Source organism: Zonotrichia albicollis, chromosome 25 (assembly GCF_047830755.1).
Source record: "Zonotrichia albicollis isolate bZonAlb1 chromosome 25, bZonAlb1.hap1, whole genome shotgun sequence".
In the NCBI taxonomy this organism is placed as follows: domain Eukaryota; kingdom Metazoa; phylum Chordata; class Aves; order Passeriformes; family Passerellidae; genus Zonotrichia; species Zonotrichia albicollis.
This window is the reverse complement of record NC_133843.1, coordinates 3971908-3991036: the sequence shown is the minus strand read 5'-3', so window position 1 is coordinate 3991036 and position 19129 is coordinate 3971908. Positions and strand designations below refer to the sequence as shown.

At 46.2% G+C, this 19129-nt stretch overlaps 2 protein-coding genes across 11 annotated transcripts in view; both read right to left on the bottom strand.

Moving 5' to 3' along the window:
• Window positions 1-270: 270 nt before the first annotated feature.
• Window positions 271-4898, bottom strand: VAMP3 (vesicle associated membrane protein 3). Of its 2 annotated transcripts, XM_074558654.1 has the most exons (6): window positions 4624-4898; window positions 3423-3504; window positions 2109-2267; window positions 1773-1800; window positions 1454-1505; window positions 271-692 (listed from the first exon to the last, which is right to left on the bottom strand). In XM_074558654.1, the coding sequence occupies exons 1-6, from the start codon at window positions 4881-4883 to the stop codon at window positions 554-556; spliced, it is 720 nt and encodes a 239-aa protein (XP_074414755.1). In that variant the 5' UTR covers window positions 4884-4898; the 3' UTR covers window positions 271-553. The 2 variants fall into 2 exon arrangements, with proteins under 2 accessions (XP_074414755.1, XP_074414756.1); XM_074558655.1 differs by lacking the exon at window positions 1773-1800.
• Window positions 4899-7972: 3074 nt separating this feature from the next.
• The window catches only part of CAMTA1 (calmodulin binding transcription activator 1), a 242706-nt gene continuing 231549 nt past the window's right edge, over window positions 7973-19129 (bottom strand). For 6 of the 9 annotated variants that reach the window (XM_074558614.1, XM_074558612.1, XM_074558618.1 and 3 more), the window contains 2 exons: window positions 18844-18874; window positions 7973-9873 (listed from right to left, as the gene is read on the bottom strand). In XM_074558614.1, the coding sequence (XP_074414715.1) occupies window positions 9841-9873; window positions 18844-18874 (64 nt within the window). In that variant the 3' untranslated portion in view covers window positions 7973-9840. The remainder of the gene's footprint in view (window positions 9874-18843; window positions 18875-19129) is intronic. The other 3 variants (XM_074558616.1, XM_074558613.1, XM_074558617.1) reach the window with 1 other exon arrangement.

Below are 19129 nucleotides of genomic sequence, written 5' to 3'. Positions count from 1 at the left end.
CCGCGCTCCCGCGCTGCTCCCCGCCGCGCGCCCCCTCAGCTCGCAGCTGCCCAGCGCCAAAGGGCCCGGCGGCCTCCGCTTCGCCTTCCCGCCCCTCCGAGGCCGCGCCTCTCCCGCCGACCCCGGGCTGTGCCCGCTCCGGGCCGGGAGCGCCCTGAGGGGCCGCGCCCCCGCCCCGCGCCGTTACGTAACGCGGCGCACGCGGCGGCCCCGCTCCCACACACCCGCGCCACGTGCGCCGCGCCCCGCGGACAGAGGAGGAGGCGGAGGCGGGGTCGGAGCTGCTTTATTGGAGGAGACCGCGCGCGGGGGGCGTGGCCAGCGCGGGCGGAGGCGCCGCCCCGCCCCTCACGCGGCGCCGCACGCGGCCCCCGTGCGCGCGCATGCCCCGCAGCCACGTGCGGCGCCGGCCCCGCCCCTGGGCGTGGTTGGAGTGAGGGGCGGGCCCGAGGGGCGGGGCCCGGCCCATGGAGGCACCGTGAGCTGTGCTGGTTAGTAATTAATGACAGGAGTGTCTTAAGGCCACCAGTAAGGTTAGTTAACGTCTCGGTAATCAAAATAGGTTTGCTTTAAACAGCAGTAAACGGGCTGAGAAGGCAGCAGGTTTGAAGTGGAGAGGCTGAAGTAGATTCCCAAAGGCACCTTCAGTTGAATTGAGTTTCTTCTTGTAATTCATGAATACACACTCCAGACTACAAAGAGAAGAAAGAGGTTGGATGATGTTCTTCAGCCCCTCACCATAAGAATCCTGCCTTTTAAGAATTTAAGATAATAGAGATAAATCCCTCTTAAATCCCTTAAATCTAAGAATTTGCCGGTGTTGGTTTTCTAAGTTGTATTTTTCCCTTGTCCTTGCACACCAGGACTATGTCTCTGATTTCAGTGGTTACTGCTGTGTTTGTTACTGTTACAGCACAAACTTAAAAACTTTGTCTTCCCTTTAAACCCTTGGCAATTACATGAGGACTCAAAGACTGAACCATTTCATCCCTGGCTCTCTATCCTAACCCAACTTTAGTCTCATTTCAGCAGCAGCCAAACCTCTGCTCAAAGGCTCCCTGGTGCAGCAGTGCACTCGTAACTGCCACAACAAAGCAGGAAGCCAAGGCAGATGATAAGAGCTCTCAGACAAGGACAGAGTGTGGAATCTCATGTTACACTTCCGAGGCTGTAAAATAAACCCAGGTCTGTTCCTGGTTTCCAAGCCCTTCCTGTTTTCACTTTCACCTTTGTCACCCTCACTGCTGGTTGAGATTCCAGTACTGGAGCTCCCACATTATCACAGCGTGCCACTCACTGCATGCAACTGCTGTTAAATCCATCACTGCTATTTCAAATTCATCTTGGATATACGTCCACCTGAGTATCCTGCCTTTGCTTGAACTGTACCAGTCAGCAAATTAACACTGTCCATTTCAAACCCAGGAGCAATCCCCATTTTGGTCAAACTTACCAATAATGATGATGATGATAATGACAACAACACCTATCAATATTGCCCACATCTGTGGAAAAAAAAAAAAAAGATATAACACTTACTACACACCATGCAACAGCACCAAGTGCCCCTCAGGGAACAGGAAAACAACCCTGCAAGGGACTTTCAGCACTCTGTCAGATCTAATGTGGCAAGCAAAGGTTCTCCAGTCAGCAAGCTCAATCCACTACCAGCACTCAGAGATGGCAGGCCATGCACACAGGCACACAGAGCAATAAGGGTTTCTCCACAAAAAGCCTGTCCCAATGAATGCACAAGCTGTTGTGCTACTCACCAAAGATGAATCCAACCTTTGGCAACAGCTACAAGTACAGGAGTCTGAGTGAGCTTCTTCCACTTTCTAATACTTCCCCACACATTAATTCAAGCTATGCATTTTTAACCTTTTCTTCTTGTTTCTCAAGATTACTGACATGCTTCCCCTCTGGCCATTACCAGACAAGACCCTGCCTGGGGCAGCACAGCCAGTAACACGCTGTTTGTTAATTTAATGCCATGCTTTAAAAACCAGATGCTGTGACTTAAAAAACATTGACTAAACACTTTCTGCCTTGTGAGACACAAACTGTGAGTGCTCCAGGCACAGTGCAGGCTCACAGGCCAGCGTTACCTTGCAGTTCTTCCACCAGTACTTCCTCTTCAGCTTGGCCGCGCTGGTCTCGAACTGGGAGGCTCCTGCTTGCAGGGCATCAGCGCGGTCATCCAGCTCTGACAGCTTCTGATCCCGCTCCAGGACCTTGTCCACGTTCACCCTCATGATGTCAACAACCTGCAGCAGTGCAGGGCTTGCAGTGAGAGACCACACAGTGCAGCACAGACACAGACAGCTCCACAAGGTAATCAGTGTTTTCTCCGAAGCAGGAGCTATTATCTTTTAGTGTATGCAGCCATAAGCTTAAAGAAAACGACAAGATCCACCTGTGGCTAGAAGCCCTGAATGCCTACCTTAAAAAGTCAGTTGTGGTATGGTTTCTCTGGCTCTGGATTGAAGGCACTGAGACAGTAGCTCACATTCACACTCAGGTGTTTATTATTTCTTATCAGTAAAACAGCCTCACTGCTGTAAGTTGGGCAGCTTTTCATTAGAAGGCACAAAATGGCCAACAATTTCTTGGTACAAGGGCTTTTCAGACTAAACTGTCCAATTAAGAGCTGACACCTGGATTATTTCCCCTTTTAACCCAATAACTGATACCAAAGAGCTGCAGTGCAGACTTTTCTGCCCAATTACAAAATGCCACCCAAACCCATGGAGAAGGAGGAAGAAGAAGCATGAAGAAGAAATCCAGGACAACACCCTGTACCCTCCATCTTGCTCCCATCCACAACACACTAAAAATCCCAAAACCTCAATTTCTCACCAAGTGACACACCTGCACTGCTCTCTATAATCTATTTCACACTTTTGTGGATTCCAGTCTATCCTGAAGTTTGGGAAACTTTCTCCATGGATGAGGGTCAGAGTCAGTGCTGCCCAGTGGGTCAGGGCACCCCAGAGCAGACACAGAAATATTCCCAGTGCTCTGGGTTTCCACAGTCAGTAGTGCTGGCATGTCTTCAAACCTGGGAAAGACTTCCTGACTTGCCTCAGAAGGAGTTGAGGAAAATAAACATGATAGCAAATCACGCCAAGAAATACTTGCCAGCCAGCCAGGCTTTTGGATTCCACAAAAATCACATTGGTAGCCAGCTCTCATAGCTACTGATGAAAAAAAAAGCTTGTTCGCTGCAAACAAAGGTTTTTGTCTTTACTTATGCCAACTCCTCAAGCACCAAGTCTGCTGCTAATGTTTGCACACTGGGAACCTCTCTTTGCTTCCCCTTCATATAATGAAGGGAAAACTGCTTTGGAAAAAAATATCCCTTTTAATTGCACATGTTTCCTTCAGGAAGAGGCTGGCACTACGACCAGAGCAGACTTTACCTCATCCACTTGGTGCTGGGTTTGCTGCAGCCGGCGATTGCTGCCAGCAGCCATGTTTGAGCTCCCAGGGACATTGGCCGACCTGCAGTAAAGAAAGGCATCATTACACACCTGACAGTCCTGGAAACTGGGAACTTGTATCCTTGTAATAAATACAGGGCAGTTTCTTACTGGGAAAATGATGCTTTAACAGCTGACAGTGGGTGCAAGTCGTGCAGCATCCCAAAGATCTTGCCAACAAATTGCCTGTTGTGCTAAGAGGCAGCAGCAGCTTTGCAATGAGGCGGGGACAGCACCAACAATGTTCCAGAGGCTCACAGAGTGAGCAGTGAGGGCTCAGGGTGTTCTTTCTTTCCCATATGAACACAAGTACTAAGTTTCAAGCAATAGTAGTTTACAAAAATTAAATGCAAAAGCTTAATACTTATTATAACTATGTGATTTTCCGCCGATGCTTCTACAAGCTCTTGAAATGGTTGATATGGAGCAAGAGAAAGCACCACAAGGAAAAAGTATTTGGAAAATACAAAATGTAACTTCAGTCAGCTTTAAATTTGTAACAGAGTTCTTTTTACCATCTTTATAATGGATGCAAGAGCTTCTGTACATACTTCTTATTACCTTTTCACCATCTGGCCAGGCTTTTAATGTTGTAGAACTATTTGCACTTAATTTCCTTTCCCATGTTCTTAGTTCTTTTGCATTAGCAGCTTGTTTAGTTTATCCTGGCACTCCAAACAGCCAAGTCCGACTGTTTCCTGTATTTACACATTTGCACATTGGCTTTATCTTGCCCGTAATGAGCACAGCCGCAAGGCGGGAGCAGGGCAAAGCTCGGACCGACCCTGTCACTGTTTGGTGCCACCCTCCGGTGCCGCTTCAGCGCCGCTCCCAGGTGAGCGGGCTCGGAAATGACAGCGCTTCCTGCGAGCTCCCAAACACAGCAACGCCCGGTGCCCGGCGGGCGCTGTCCCGGCAGGGCGGGCCTTGCCTTCAGACGCGCCCGGGGCCGCGGGAGAGCCGGGCCTGCGCAGCCCGGGCCAGCGCCCCGCTCCCGGCTCGAGCGGCGCCTCAGGCGGGGCGGCCCAAGCACGGCCGGGCCGGGCCTCGCTGCCGCCGTGTCCGCCCCTCCCGGAACCCCCTGCTCCCGCCGCCCCGGGCCCGCCCCGCTCCCCAGATCCCCCGCTCGCCCCGCACTCACATCCTGGCGGAGGGACGAGAGCGGGGCCGCGGCAGCGCCCGGGCGGGTCCAGCGGGAACTGCGCGCGGCGCCCCGCGCTGACGAGTCACGGGGCGGGCCCGGGGCGGGCTGAGGGCGGGACTGGGACCGGGACGATGGGCGAGGGCCGGGCCCGGGGCGGGCTCAGGGCGAGATTGGCACCGGGACCGGGACGATGGGCGAGCTCGGAGCAATGGCGAGGGCGGGGCGGTGCTCGGGGGCGGGGCCTGGGGCGGGGCCATGGCCGGGCCCTCCCAGGCCGCGCTGTGGCCGCTGGGGGGCGCTGTGCCGGCCCTGCCCGCTCCGGACGGTGACAGGAACGGGAATGGGAACGGAGAGAGCGGCCGGGCACGGACACGGGGATGGATAGACACGGACACACGGACACGGATATGGAGACACAGACAGACATCATGGACACACAGCCACACAGTGACAGGGACACGGACTCACGGACACGGGCACGCACACTCGGACGCAGCCACAGCCACGCGCATTCGGTGGTGTTGTCACTCGTGTCCGTGCAGCGCACGAGGGGGGCCGGGGGTGTCCTTGTTCTTGTCCCTGTCCCTGTCCCCCTCCCCGGCTCCAGGGCCGCCCGGCGGGATCCCCGCTCTCGCTGCCCGGTCCCGGCGGGCCCGGAGCCGCTCGGTGCTGCCGGTGCCCGGAGCAGCCCCGGTCACACGCCGGGCTCGGTGCTGCTCCCGTAGGAGCCCCGGGGCTGCTCCGCCAGGGAACACCGGCCTCCGCTGGGAGGGAGGCACTGCCGGCCTTTGTCTCACGCGTTCCGAGTTATCTTTTATTTTTTGCTCCTCATTAAACTTTATCTCACCCCAGGCATTTTTTCCCTCGTGTTTGGTCTTGCAGTTCTCTCCCGCCACGCCCCGGGGATAAGGGAGGATGTGCCTTCCTCCAGGACTGGGTCAACCTGCCTGGATGGTAAATAACCCTGCAATTAACAGCCGTGTGAGATGGAAAAAATGGGAGCAATTTGGAGAGTTAAACGCTGATTTATTCTAAAAGAGAAACCTAATTAAACTTTCTCTGCAGTCAAGAAGAAACTCTCTTGTTGAAATTTTCAATTCAGTTGTGGAGCTGGGTTTTGGAAGAGCTTACTCATAATGGTACTAACACAGTGTCTGATAGACCAGATGAATTTATTGAACTGCTTTCAGGATTTGCCTGCTGGGCGGGCCATGTAGTCTGATACAAGATTTTTCTTGAGGACCAGTTTATAAATAACATTAGTAACATATAAGTTCATAAGTAACATATTTGATTAGTGCAATAGTTATTGTGTCTCAGTTAATTGTATCATTAAATGTGGCCTCTCAGGTTTCTGCATCAGCAGCCCTCCTGAATTTTGCCATTTGGCTCTGCTTTGTGTACACTGTAGGATTAAGCATTTTGATTCCAGCTCTATATGGTTTCTCACAAAAAACCCTGGAAGTGATTGCCCACTGAAGAGAAACTGCAAACAAAACTCTGGGGCTGCACCTGACATGGGCAGGCTGTGGACTGTCACATCATAACCCCAAAGAAATCAGATGCAATATTCTTACAAGGTCCTGCAGAGCACAAACTTTTTTTTTTTGTGGTTCCTTAGAGTGACTAAAGCAATACTTTGTTCTCAAAGTAGGATGGAAGAGATGTGTTCAGAAGAAGAGATGTTCAGAAGAAGAGACGTGTTCAGAAGAACGCACACACTTTGTATGGGGAAATTTTCTTTTTTAATTTACAGCAGAAAGAATATAAAGCATTCAGAAAACATTTTCCATATTTTAAGGGCAATTCAAAACATTTTGCATGGTTCCAGCAGCTGAGTTCTTCAACAGATCCATTGATTCAGTGATGCTTTACATGCACAGTTACAAAAATAAAACTTACAAAAGAGAAGACATCTATACTAGTTTTACATGCAAGTCTTGGGGACCCCCCATTGGGCACCAGCTATTGTGTGGAACTGCCATAAGCGTGCAACCAGAGAGGGGGTTCATGTTATATTCTGTATTTCTTTCACACAGTATTACTGCTGTCGAATGTGTTTCACAAAGGAGCGATTCTATTATCAGAAGACAGAAGATCTGGCTCCTGGCACTTGGGAATTCGAATTTTCCTAGAAAGCTGCACTTACTTATATCTTAGGTGAAAATTAAGTTCCACAACCAAGAAGAGGGATCGAAGAAATCACTTCACTGCGGGGGAGAGCTGCTCCCTGCCCAGTGACACACACTGAAGGGTTTCTGCCCGACACAACAAAGCACTTGGGAGCTGGGCTGGCCCCGAGCACGCCAGCAGTCCTGGAGCTGTGCTGCAGCACTGCCTGCATGCTCCACAGCCAGCACAGCCTTAAACGTTTGGCTGAAGCAGGATCTAGGTTAGTAGATACACCACCAGGCCCATGGATCTGGAAGAGTAAATTTGAAATAGCTCTGTATATTACTGAATGGTTTTCTGCAAAGACGAGGAGTTAAAACATTTCCACTGAGGTCACTACTCTTGTTAGGAACGGATCAATTCTATATTGTCACGTTATTGGTTGATGGGTGCAATATTTCGGTTTCCAAATGTCAAGAGTTCTTCCAGTACTAATACAGAGCATTTCCAATTCATTCCAAAGGAGATTCTTCAGCTTCTCCTGTTCTGTTTTGGCGTGAGAGGAGAATTTAATGGTTAAGGTTCCAATTGCAGACAGTAAATCAGGCCATGAGGCTGCCCACAGGCACAGTGTGAGCACCAGGCCATTTGTTTTGCTTTTTTTCCCTTTTTTTTAAAATTGAATCAGGTCATAAAGCAGCAGTTCAGAAATGTACAAGAGAATTCTGATAATGAGCTATAGCACATCTACTGTAATTCAATGCTGGCAGTGAAAAGAAGTAATTAAAAACAGGTACAATTATAGAAAAGGCACCAAGAGCACTGACCCCAGTTTTTTTGCCACAATCTTTGTTTTTACTCTTCTTTTAAAGACACCAGTTTCAAAGCTTCCTATGTGTGAATATTTTTTGGCTTCACAACAAGCCTTGCGTTTAAACATTGCAGTTGGTGGCCGGGATCAAGCAAGAACAACTATTCCAAAACTAACAATCTCAAATTTACACAAGTTCATTCAGAAATTTTCAACTGCCACGAGCGAGACAAACAGACAGGAGCAGTTTCTGATCTCAGACACATGTACGTGACCCACAAGTAATGACACGGACTTCAGGAGTTTCTTCCCTTACATTCCTGTGTAATGAGGATCAGAACTGGTTCCCATTGTTGAGAATCTGTGACAGTTTTAAATTAGTAGCTCAATTTAAAAAAAAATCTAATTTCTTTGGCTCCTCACTATGTGGAAATAGCAATATACCATGACACCCCTACAGGATCAGTTTGCATCTTTTTTTTTTTAAGTTTTACTTAATTTTTTAAAATTTTTTGTGCAATTTTTATTACATTTTCTGACTTCCAGCAGGAGATATGAAAATGTGAAACATATTTTCTACTTTCGTACTATTTATTTATTTTTTTTCATTTTATGTTCATTCTAAGTGTTCTTTATTGGAGTGAGTGTATGGTGTTAAGCTAGATACGGTTTTTGTACTCTTATGATTATCTGCTTTGCAAAAGTAACTTAATTTTCTTAAGCAATATTAGCATTCACATTACTTGGCACCATTGGCAAAAAAAAAAAGAAAAAAAAAGAAAAAAAAAAGACGGGGGTAAAAAAAAAGAAGGAAGGAATACATAAATTAAACCCAACTGAACCAAACTCCTGGTAGCCAAAATCAAATGTAAACATATCCTTTTTTTCTTTTTTTTTTTTTTTAAAGTAATGTTGCTCTGCCTTTTTTTTCCTAAGTCTAAATACAGTAGCTCTTTTTTGCCATTTAGTCATGCTTTAGCAAAAATGTTCTTCTAAAGAACATTTAAAATAAAGTTTCTTATAGTGAAATAAAGTTTTTGTTTCATTTTACAGACCATAGCCACTAATGCTTTGCTTTGTTCATTTCTTTTTCTTGAGTTCATGCACATATCTCTTTAATATATACAATATGTACAAACAATACATCCACACTCTTCTCGTTCATTCAGACAAAACTATACAAATAATAATTTTATCTTGCCAAGTTATTGACCCTTTGTGAATAAAATATTTAGTAATTAATCAATATATTCCCTTTCAAATATTTTTTTCTCATTTTCCATTTCTACCTTCTATATATACAGAAACTGCCCAGATTTTGATGAAGTAGCCAAAATAAGAAATTTACTGGCCAGAATGCAGCACCACTGATCTTTAGGTGGCATAAAATGTCCAGGCAACATATGTACGTGACTCTGCAAAATGACAAGAGGTTTGACAAGTACACAAGAGAAAAAGCTACATGTTTTACAAATTATTTGAGAACTTAATTAAAACAATAGTACATGAAGGTAAGGCTAGAAAATAAAGTGCTGAATATGAGAGAAAGTACATGACAGTTGATATGTTTGCAGGTTCTAGTAAAAATACAAAACAAAAAAAAGTGTAAAACTTGCTTAAGCTGCTCTCTCCATTCCTCATGCAATACCCGTGTCTCTCATCCACCAAACCCCTCCTGTAAGTTCCCACGGGATGTATTAAAAACCTGCAGATTTAAAAAGTTGCATTAAGTGTGCTGTAGAGGTTTAAATAAAACACAAAGGACAGGAGTGCGAAGGAAATGAGGATGCATGGACCCAATAAAGATGTACTGATCTAAGCCCCTCCACTGAGACTCTCAAAGCTTCAGTTTCTTGGAGATGACTGACAGGTGCAGGAACAGCATTCTTGTGTTGCTTGTGCATTCCCACCTTTTCTGAACAATATTTTTGGTATAATATTTGTACAGTTCCACATGTTGTTTAATACAGCCCTATATGAAAAGGATAATTAATTAATCGCTTCTTCCTTCCTCCTCGGAGAATGAAGCAACTCACGATTTCCTCCTGGTGTCTTGTTTTCCCCACGATCCAACAGAAGATTGAGTTCCAAGATGTCTTGCTGAACAAATTAAAAGTTGTCCATGAAAGTGCAAATGCAATGACCAAAACATTACTGTTAAAATCCTGCAGCTGGTATTTCCAGAACTGCAGTGGGTATTTTTGTTGTTGTTGCATGTCTCTGCTAAAAACAGAAAATGAAAACAGTCTGAAAAGCAATGTCACATTGCTACGGGATGCTGCTGCGTATCTTCAAGTTCCTTGGCCTTTTTCAATTCTTTCACTCTGAAAAAACAAAGAGGAGCTATGTAACACTTCTACTACAAATCTCTTGCAGACAGAACAATCACAAGGATTCATCACTCCAACCTCCCGTGCAGAAGAGGCAGCTCCCAGAGACACGAGAGGAAGGCAGCACCTTCCCAACACCACAAACAGCTGGAAGTGCAAGAAAGGCCACTGGGGATCCCAGACAAACACTTCTGGAGAGACACACTTGGTTCCAGTGCTTTTCCCCAGTACTGGGATTCATTCTGGTGTCAGCCTGATCCCTTGGGGTTCCCTGGACTGCTGGTCCTGCCTGACCCTGCAGCTGCTCACAGCAAAGGGGTGACCTTTGCTCAGTGCTGTTCCTCTTCTCCACACAGTGCTCAGGCAGTGACAGCACAGTGGGGGAAAATCAGCCTGTCCAGCTTGGAAACAAGCCTGGAGTGTACAGAGAACCTCACATAAGGAAGTGCTTATGTACAAGCACTGGTATGGGTGTGAAGAAAGGCACTTTGTTTCTCCAGTTCTCCATCTGCTGTGCCCTGTGTTTATCATGCTGCTGGCAGCATGGCTTGTGTTGTCCCAGCAGTGCAGGATGCTGTGTGCCAAGGGAGATGAACCTGCAGGGTGGAAGTCACTCCTCCTAGATGTGGCCAGCTCTGAACTTTCCCAAATGCATGCCATAATTATCTCCTCTAACTCATCAACACAAGAACTAAACCATCACTGAGAGCTGAAAGAGTTAAAGGGTGAAAAGAAGGGAATCAATTCAATCCCATCAAGCGGAACAGAGCTCTGCACTGGAGCTGGGGCAGCAGGAATAATTCTGCTCAAGCTAAGAACCTGGCTGTGTGCAGTGGAAAGGAGCCAGAACAGATCCAAAGGCAGTCCTGTGCTGCCCAGCTGTGCCTGGGGCTGGCTCTGCCTCCCCTTGCAGGGAGTTCCTCTGCACTGAGATCCCTTTGCCACCTGCCTCCACATGTCTGCCCTCTGCTCCTGCAAGGGAAGTCCCCTGCAAGAGGAGCAGATTACAGCAAAAAAAAAAAAAAAAAAAAAAAAAAAAAAAAAAAAGTGATTTAGCTAAGCCTGTACAGGCTCAAGTGCTCATGTGATGCTGCAAAACCTTGAAAGGACAAGTAACAAAGGTAGAGTACAAAAAATAGTGTCAGAGATGCAAGTCTGTGTTAGGCAACCAGCTACAAGTGAAAGAATGTAACAAATCCCAAGTAAATAAAAGTAAAAAACACATCAGGAGAGCTGAGCAGCAGCAGTGACAGTTTGTAGCTACTGTGCACAGACTTACACCCACACATCTTTTGGCTCTTGCACCAGCTTGCTAATATAAGGATAGAATGAAGGCTATAAATTGATCTCTATAAATACACCTCCATCTCACCATTTTATTTATTCATTTTTCTGCATGTACTATTAGTCAGAAGCACAGTGAAAAGGGAACTGGCTGCTTCTGCCTCTGTTTTAGCTGACTCAAAGGCTCTAGCACTCAAATGCATTCTCAGTATTTGTGAAATGTGGCCAAGAGGGGTCAAATCAGACTAACCTGTCTGCAGGTTAGAGCTTTGTTAATTATCCTAATTCCACTGCTGGAGAATATCATGTATGGAAGGAAAGACAGCTTTACAGAGAAATCTTCAGGGAGATTTTGGCTCTACGCAGGCTGTGGTCTAGAAGAGCCTGTTGACATCAAGAGGCTCCAGCACTGCACAGAAGGCAGCACAAGTCTCTAAGTTTGCTCTCTAAGAGTTCTAAGCTCACTGGGGTTTTTCATGCTGGGTACAGCCAGATCCCCTTTTCATTGCAGGAAACACAGGAGGGCTGACACAGCAAGCCAAAACAGTGACAAAAGACAAGTTACTCATCTTAGTACATCTACTTTTATTTTTTTGGTGCAGAAAAACAGCCTCTCCCTTAAATTTTTAATTAATATTTCTATTAGTGCGCCATTTAGGAGCAGGAGAGCCAGAATCCCTGGTGCTGTGCTAGGAAAGATGTTGTGCCTCTGTGCAATGGACAATTTTAAAGCTTAGATTAGCTGTGTTTAAGGTACCATCAATTAATGCATGGTTTGCAGTGCAACTTCCAAGTGTTTTCTGTTGCACTTCAGGACTGTAATGTAAAATTAACCTGTTATTACAGATCTCTCACTGAGAACATGCACATTGAATAAGCTGGTGGCTCTTAGTGAGACATGCTATTCCTTACTTCAGCACTTCACATGCAAGAGCTACACTAACAAAGCACTTCCACTGAAGAATGCAAGACATGCTTTGCTGCAAACTTCAACCTACAGCATGCAATATCTGCACTGGTGCACAACTATTGCATCTGTTTGCCTGGAACACACATGCCAACAGAAGTTCATTACTGCAGCACTCAGCATTTGCACTAAAACAGGTCCTGGTTCAGAAACAGAATCACAGAATCATAGAATGTAAAGGGTGGGAAGGGACTTCAAAGACTTTCTAGCCCCAACTCCCCTGCCATGGGCAGGGACACCTTCCACTATCCCAGGGTGCTCAAGGCCATGTCCAACCTGGCCTTGAACACTTCCAGGGATGGGGCAGCCACAGCTGCTCTGGGTAACTTATTCCAGAGTCTCATAATCCTCACAGAAAAAAAAATTCTTAATATCTAAACTAAAATCCCCCTCTTTCAACTTGTATCAATTACTCCTCACCCTATCACTACAGTTCTGAAGGAAAAGTCCCTTTTCAGGTTCCCTGTAGCACCCTCCACACTGGAAGGTGCTGTGAGGTCTCCACACAGCCTTTTCTTCTCCAGGCTGAGCAGCCCCAGCTTTCCCAGCCTGTCTTTGAAGGGGAGGTGCTCCAGTCCTCTCTTACCAACTTCACAGCATCCTTTGGACTTGCTCCAACAGTTCCATGTCCTTCTTACACTAGGCACATCAAAACTGTGTGCAGGACTGACAAGGGCAGAGTGGAGGGTGAGAATTCCCTCCTCCCCTGCTGGTCATGCTCCTGTGGATGCAGCCCAGGACACAAATGGTTTCTGGGCTGGGAGCACTCAGGGCCAGCTCAGAGGCAGTTTTTCATCAACCATGACCCAAGTTTTTCTCCATGAGGCTGTTTTCAATCATTTCTCCACCCAGCCTGTCTCTGCGTGTGTGTGTGATTGATTGCCCAGAGCCAGGTGTTGGACCTTGCACTTTACTCCTGAGGTTCAGTCCCACCTCTGCAGGTCCCTCTGGATCCATCCCTTCCCTCCCACACAGCTCAGGGGTGTTAGCAAACTCACTGAGGGTGCCCTCAATGCCCCTGGCCATGGCACTGAGCAAGATGTTGAACAGTATCAGCCCCACTGTGACCCCACTCGTCATGGACCATGAACCACTGACCACAGCCCTCTGCATGTGACCAAGCAGCCAGTTCTTCATCCACCCAGGGGGCCATCCTCAAAACCATGTCCCTCCAATTTAGACACAAGGATGTCACATGGGACAGTCAAACACTTTGCATTTCCAACATTTTCCTTGCTCAGGTGGGATTTACATCATTTACATGCAGGTGTAATTACTACTGCTGAAAACCAGACACAAAACAGTACAGAATTTCCCTAAAGGTACAAACTGAAATCTGCCACAGGTACATTACTGAAAGATGCTATTTAGGATGTAAGGGCTTAAAACAAATCCTGCATTCCATAGCATTTACACACTTAGGCCTCAAGATGATAACCATCCAAATTCACTCAGCTACCATATTTTTTGAAATTACCTAACCATATTTTTTATTTTATCTACCATATTTTTTAAAATTATCTAACAAATTTTTTTAAAATTCTCTCTTTGTTCAATGCAATAGTGTGTGTGTGTCCCACTGCAGGTAGGTACTGGGAGTCCTTTATTCCATTAACACACTGCCTGGTAGATATGGAAACTTGCAGTCTGCAGCTCTCAGCCTCTCCTCCTCCCTCCAGAGCTGGCCCTGGGATGCCAGGGAAGTTCTTCCTTCTCCTTGGCACCTGCTCACCATGGGCTCTGCAGCAGGCACTGACAAATGAACTGAAATTCCTCCAAATGGTACCAAAAATGGAACCAGTGCATGGCCAGAGTGTCACTGGGAAGCTCTGAGGTGTTGTTGTGAACCCCATGCTGCTTCCTCAAACCATGATCAACAGGAGGTGCCAGAACCAGTGCATGCACCAAGGTAATCATTATCTGAAATGCTTTGTCAAGAGAACCTAAAAATCATTGTCTTCAACCAATTCTGTCTTGGATAGCCTGCACTGCAGCTTTTTCTGTGTCTCAGAAGTCCTTTCAGTCTTTTCTTAACTCTTCTTGAGTTCCTCACTCAGTGCCACTTGATTGGATTACAACAATAGCAGGGACTGGTATCTCCTCTTCATTAATACTCAGTGTAATAAACCCTCAAAACTTCCAACTGCAGTTAAAAAATACAGTTTGACCAGGGAAGAATTTTGGACAAATCAGGACCCTTGAGAATTGAAATCCTCTGTGTAAGTGCTGCTAGGAGAGATTTTAAGTGAACAATATAGCACTGCCTTCATGCTATAAGGCAATCTTCTTTGGTTAACACTTTTCCAGTCTTACACTGAGGCAGGGAAGAGAACCAAAGTGTAGCATTTGCAGTTACAAGCATTAATAAACTGCTACAAGGAAAAGAACACTACTGGGATTTACAGAATTGAACAGCAGAAAAAGATGTTCTTAGAGAAGATGTTTCACCCCAGTCTGGTAGACTAGCAGGGAGGGAGGGAGATTTGAGAGCAATGAAGTGACAGCAGCAGGCCAGGTACTGCTGGATGGTTGCAAATCTCTCCAGGAGTCTACAAGCTCTGTCAGGCTGGTTTGGATCACTTCTGGGAGAGCTGAATGGGGCTGGAGTCAGGACAGCTCAAGTGATGCCCAGAATGGGAAACAGGCCCTGACTTTTGCAGGTCTCCAAACAAAACGCACCAAACTATGCCAGCAGCTCTGAAACCATGCACAGAACTGGTTTTGGACTGTACAGCTGATTTTGCACTGATGAAACCCTGAACACCTCCCCAGATAACATTCTCCAGACAATAAGCACTTCTAAGGCACAAAGTTATTCCCTCTGCAAGTGCTGAAGAGCAGATGGAAGGAGAAAGCACGTGCAATAGAGATGACCCGAGGTGTCTGAAATCACAGCCGTGATGCTGACACACACAAAGGGAAGAGAAGATGATTTCAAACATGAGCTTTGAACCCTGACCCTTGGGAGATACATCCTGGATCCCAAACTGCTCCAGCCAGCTGAAGTTTCTGCCCCTCACACCGTGTTGCTCACTTGGACAGTGTACAGGGGTGCATCACCATGTGCTGAAGCAATGTAGAAAGCAACAGCCCCAGCAAGAGCCAGCTCCTCTCCCCATGCCCTCCCAGTCCTGGACAGGCTCTCAGCACATGAACCAGCCCTACTCAGAGAAGGTCTCAGCAAAGGATGGCTCCATGGGTAAAGCATAACACAAAGTGCTCCCCCAGAGTGACTCCATAATGCCCAGCCAAGGAAATGCTGAATGAATCCAAATGCTGAAGATCAGTTCACAGGACAGGGTGCAAGAGCCAGAGAAGGCTGGCTGGTGAGTTTTACCTGTTGCTCTGAGAGCTGAAATAGCCTGTGGGACATTTAAGACAAGGGAGATCTTGCCTTTTTCCAGATACCTCATTTAGGCAGCAAAACAAAAAAGACAGAAAGGCCCAATAAGAACAACACCCCAGAGCATGCAGTCTGCAATTTAATACACACATCTGAGCTCCAAACACATTCAGCCCCTGCAAGAGGGAAATGAAAAAAGAAATTACTTTGAAAACTTGTTGCAGGTACAGTGACGCATATCCCAGTATGACATTTTCACACATTGTCCTGGACTCAAACAAACAGGACTTTCCTACCCATTGAAATTTTCCCTGTTCTCCATCTTACTAAGAGAGGCAAGAAACCAGGAATCTCAATGCCATCTCTGCTGCACTGCACAGATTAAAACCACATTAAAATTACAAGTCCTAGATGCACAGGAGTAGGAAAAAGTTTGTTGCTAAAATGCCAAAAGAGGCAAAAGTATGCAGAGAACAACAAAACACAGCAGACGTTGTTCGTTCAGGTATGAAAAGCAGCTGTACTTACCACAGAAATTACTTCAGATGCTACACACTTAACTCCCCAAAACTGGAGAGCAGCATTTAATCAAACTGTGAGAGCATGGTGGGGCATATTGTACATGAAAGGTGAATGAGGACAGTTTTTATTACTCATTATCATGGGTAACAAGTGCACTTGTTCTGCCCCACAGAGGACAGAGTTTTGCTGTAGGCAGAAGGTGCTTTAAGATGGCAAAGACTCACTCCTTGTGATCTCCTCAGATCATCTCCTGCCGAGGGCAGGGCAGAGAGGGGCACACTGCAGGCAGCTGTGCAGTTTGTTCACCTCCACACCTGGACTGGGAGCAAAACTCTCTTTTGCAGGAAGCTACAGAGGATGGTTTGACTGATGTGAAGGCAAACATTTGTGTAGGGAGCATGGTGAATAGCTGAAATCCCTCTACTGAAGTAGATTTCCTTGAAATGAAAACTGTTACTCAAAGGCAACAGCAACTGGGTTTTTTCCCCCAAAATATATTTTAATCTCTGCTGCAGAAGGATACCAAGTCTCATCTCACAAGAGTCAGCCAGTAAAATCTCCTGCCTCTTCCTCTTTACTGATCCTGATGAGTCTAATGCCACTCAAATAAATCCAGGGAAAAAAAATATCACTCAATTTGGAAAGTTTTAAAGCTGAAACCCAGGAGCAAATGCTGCAATCATTTCTCTGCACACTCCAACAGCACATGTGCAGGAAACACCCAATTTGTGTATTACAGACACATCTGCAGGCACTCCCTGAGCAGGGGGGGCTGTGCCAGCCTGTGCCCATCAGCAGCCCTGGGCACTCTCCTGGTGTTTGTGCACTCCAGAGCACACACCCACACACAGGGTGCTGCCAGAATGCAAAGCAGCACAGAACTTTTGCCATTACAGACTTACTTTGGCAGAACAGCAGCCAGCACACACTGAGATAGCTCACAGTTTACTTTTTCCACCCATTTCCCCATCCATCACCATCATTGATCATCCCAGGCAAAACCTGCAAATGCTACCAAACATCCAGAATCTGCTTCCTACTAATTTCTCACGTGCTGTCACATACACAAAGCCTTAAAAGTAAATAATTTCTCCTCCAACACTGACAACTGGCCTCTGCTGATATCAGCCCCTGCCCTCAGGGCACATCTGGGCCTTTGCCCTATTTCAAACAATTCCTACTTCATCTGTTATTAAGTAAAAACTCCAAGTTTTAACTTGTAAAAGAACACGAACATACAACAAAAAATGGTAGCACAGAAGTCATAATTTGGAAACAAATGCCATTAGCTGCTCATTTGTTAGCCTAAATAGTTAAACAAATGATGGTGTCTGCAGCAGGCCCAGGCCCAATTCATGCTCTCACTTTTGAGTCTTGAAAATGATCTCTGCAACTCCAAGTCAATAAAACTTGGTCATCAACAATGCAGTTTTCTTTTTACATCACATGGAAGCAAGGTCCAGGCCACCACTCTCTTGGCTGAAAACAGAAGCAATAAGCACACAAATGTTGACGTTTCTGGCAGCAGTTTTCTTTTACAAAAACCTTGCTGCCCTAACAAACTCTCAGGTGTGAGATGGAACAGAGCAGCCCTGCTGGCACTTGAGACACATGCCTTGAGAAACCTGTCACAGGAATTCTCCTACTGATACCTAAAGATTTGTAGCTTTTTCATGTATTTGTAGCTTTGTATGTTTCCAATATACAGTTTTATAGTTTCTAGCACTTTCTAAGTTGTTCAATAGCTAACCCTTTTTAACACATTATGTCACACTCTTGAAATTCTATTTAGTTTTATTTTCAAGAAAAGAACAAGGACATCTTGTTTTGCAGCAGCATTTAGAGTCAAAACAAGATACAGGGCAAAGAACCTCCAGGAGACACTCCAAGGGGCAGGTCCAGGGGGGAAACCATTGGAGTTACCTGCTAGATACACTAATTAATTAACCTTATAAAAACTGTACAAATCCTATACCACACATGCTCTTACCTATGTTTTCTGCACCTGAATGTTTTCATTAAAGAACTGCTCTTTGTATTAGCCCTTTAATATTGTTTGGAAAGCTTTTCTTTTCATTCCAGGCAACACCACCTCTTGCCACGCTGCTGTCCCACACCCACCCAGCCACTAACATGACTGAGCACACAGGTGAGGGGGCTCTTCATGCTGAGAATGAGACTCCCAACAGATGCTGTCCTGGCACTTACTAGAACACAGTTACAGCACCTTCACTTGATTTCTTTTTTTTCCTTCCCAATATGTGGATTAATAAATGAGATAAACAACTGTCAAAAAGCTGGCTCTGTAATGCAACCAGATATGTAACTTACCAAAGATCAACTTATAGAAGATAAACTGGTGCTTAACCACCTTTGGGAGTGAAGAGCAGTGTGAGGAGCTCTTCTGCAGAAATAAATCCCCATTTAGAGTGGGCTGCACCTGCAGTGCAGCTTCCTAAGAGCTACCCTGAATGCTGCTGCAGTCCATGACAGAGTTCACTGAGTGTGTGAGTGCAGACCCTGCCAAATTCCAACATCCACTCACAGCCATTCTGGATACTGAAAAAATCCCCCGCCAACAATGCCATCTGAGCATGCCCATGATGAATATACATGTCCTTTTTCACACATTCATGCACTGGTAACATCTACTGCAGAGCTCTGTCCTGTTACAAAAGCAGCAGTGTTAGTCATTGCAGTAGGGTTAGTTTATTAAAGATTCTTTCATAGAATTAATGGAGGTGAAACTTACTGGCATATCTCGGCCACAGCCCCATGCAAGCAAGCAGAAAGCAAATATATATTTAAAATGGAAGAGAGGAACTGGCTAGCAGGCAGCTACACTCACCCTTTTGTACAGCCTATGGTCCACCAGAGGGCTTTAGAGTGCAAAACAATACCAAAGAGCCATTAGACACACATGGCAACAACCATACCTTACCCAGAGCTTCACTTCAGGGAGGAGGAGACAGCACTTCTGCTTGCCTGGAGAGAAAGAACCCTTCCCACTCCTGCCTAGGGACTCCTCTTTGCCAGGGAAGTCTCCTGTGTTTAGGTGCTTCAGGGCAGAAAGTTACAAGCAAGTAGAAAAAACCCAACACTGTCATTCCCGTGGCATTTCTGCTGCATCCTGC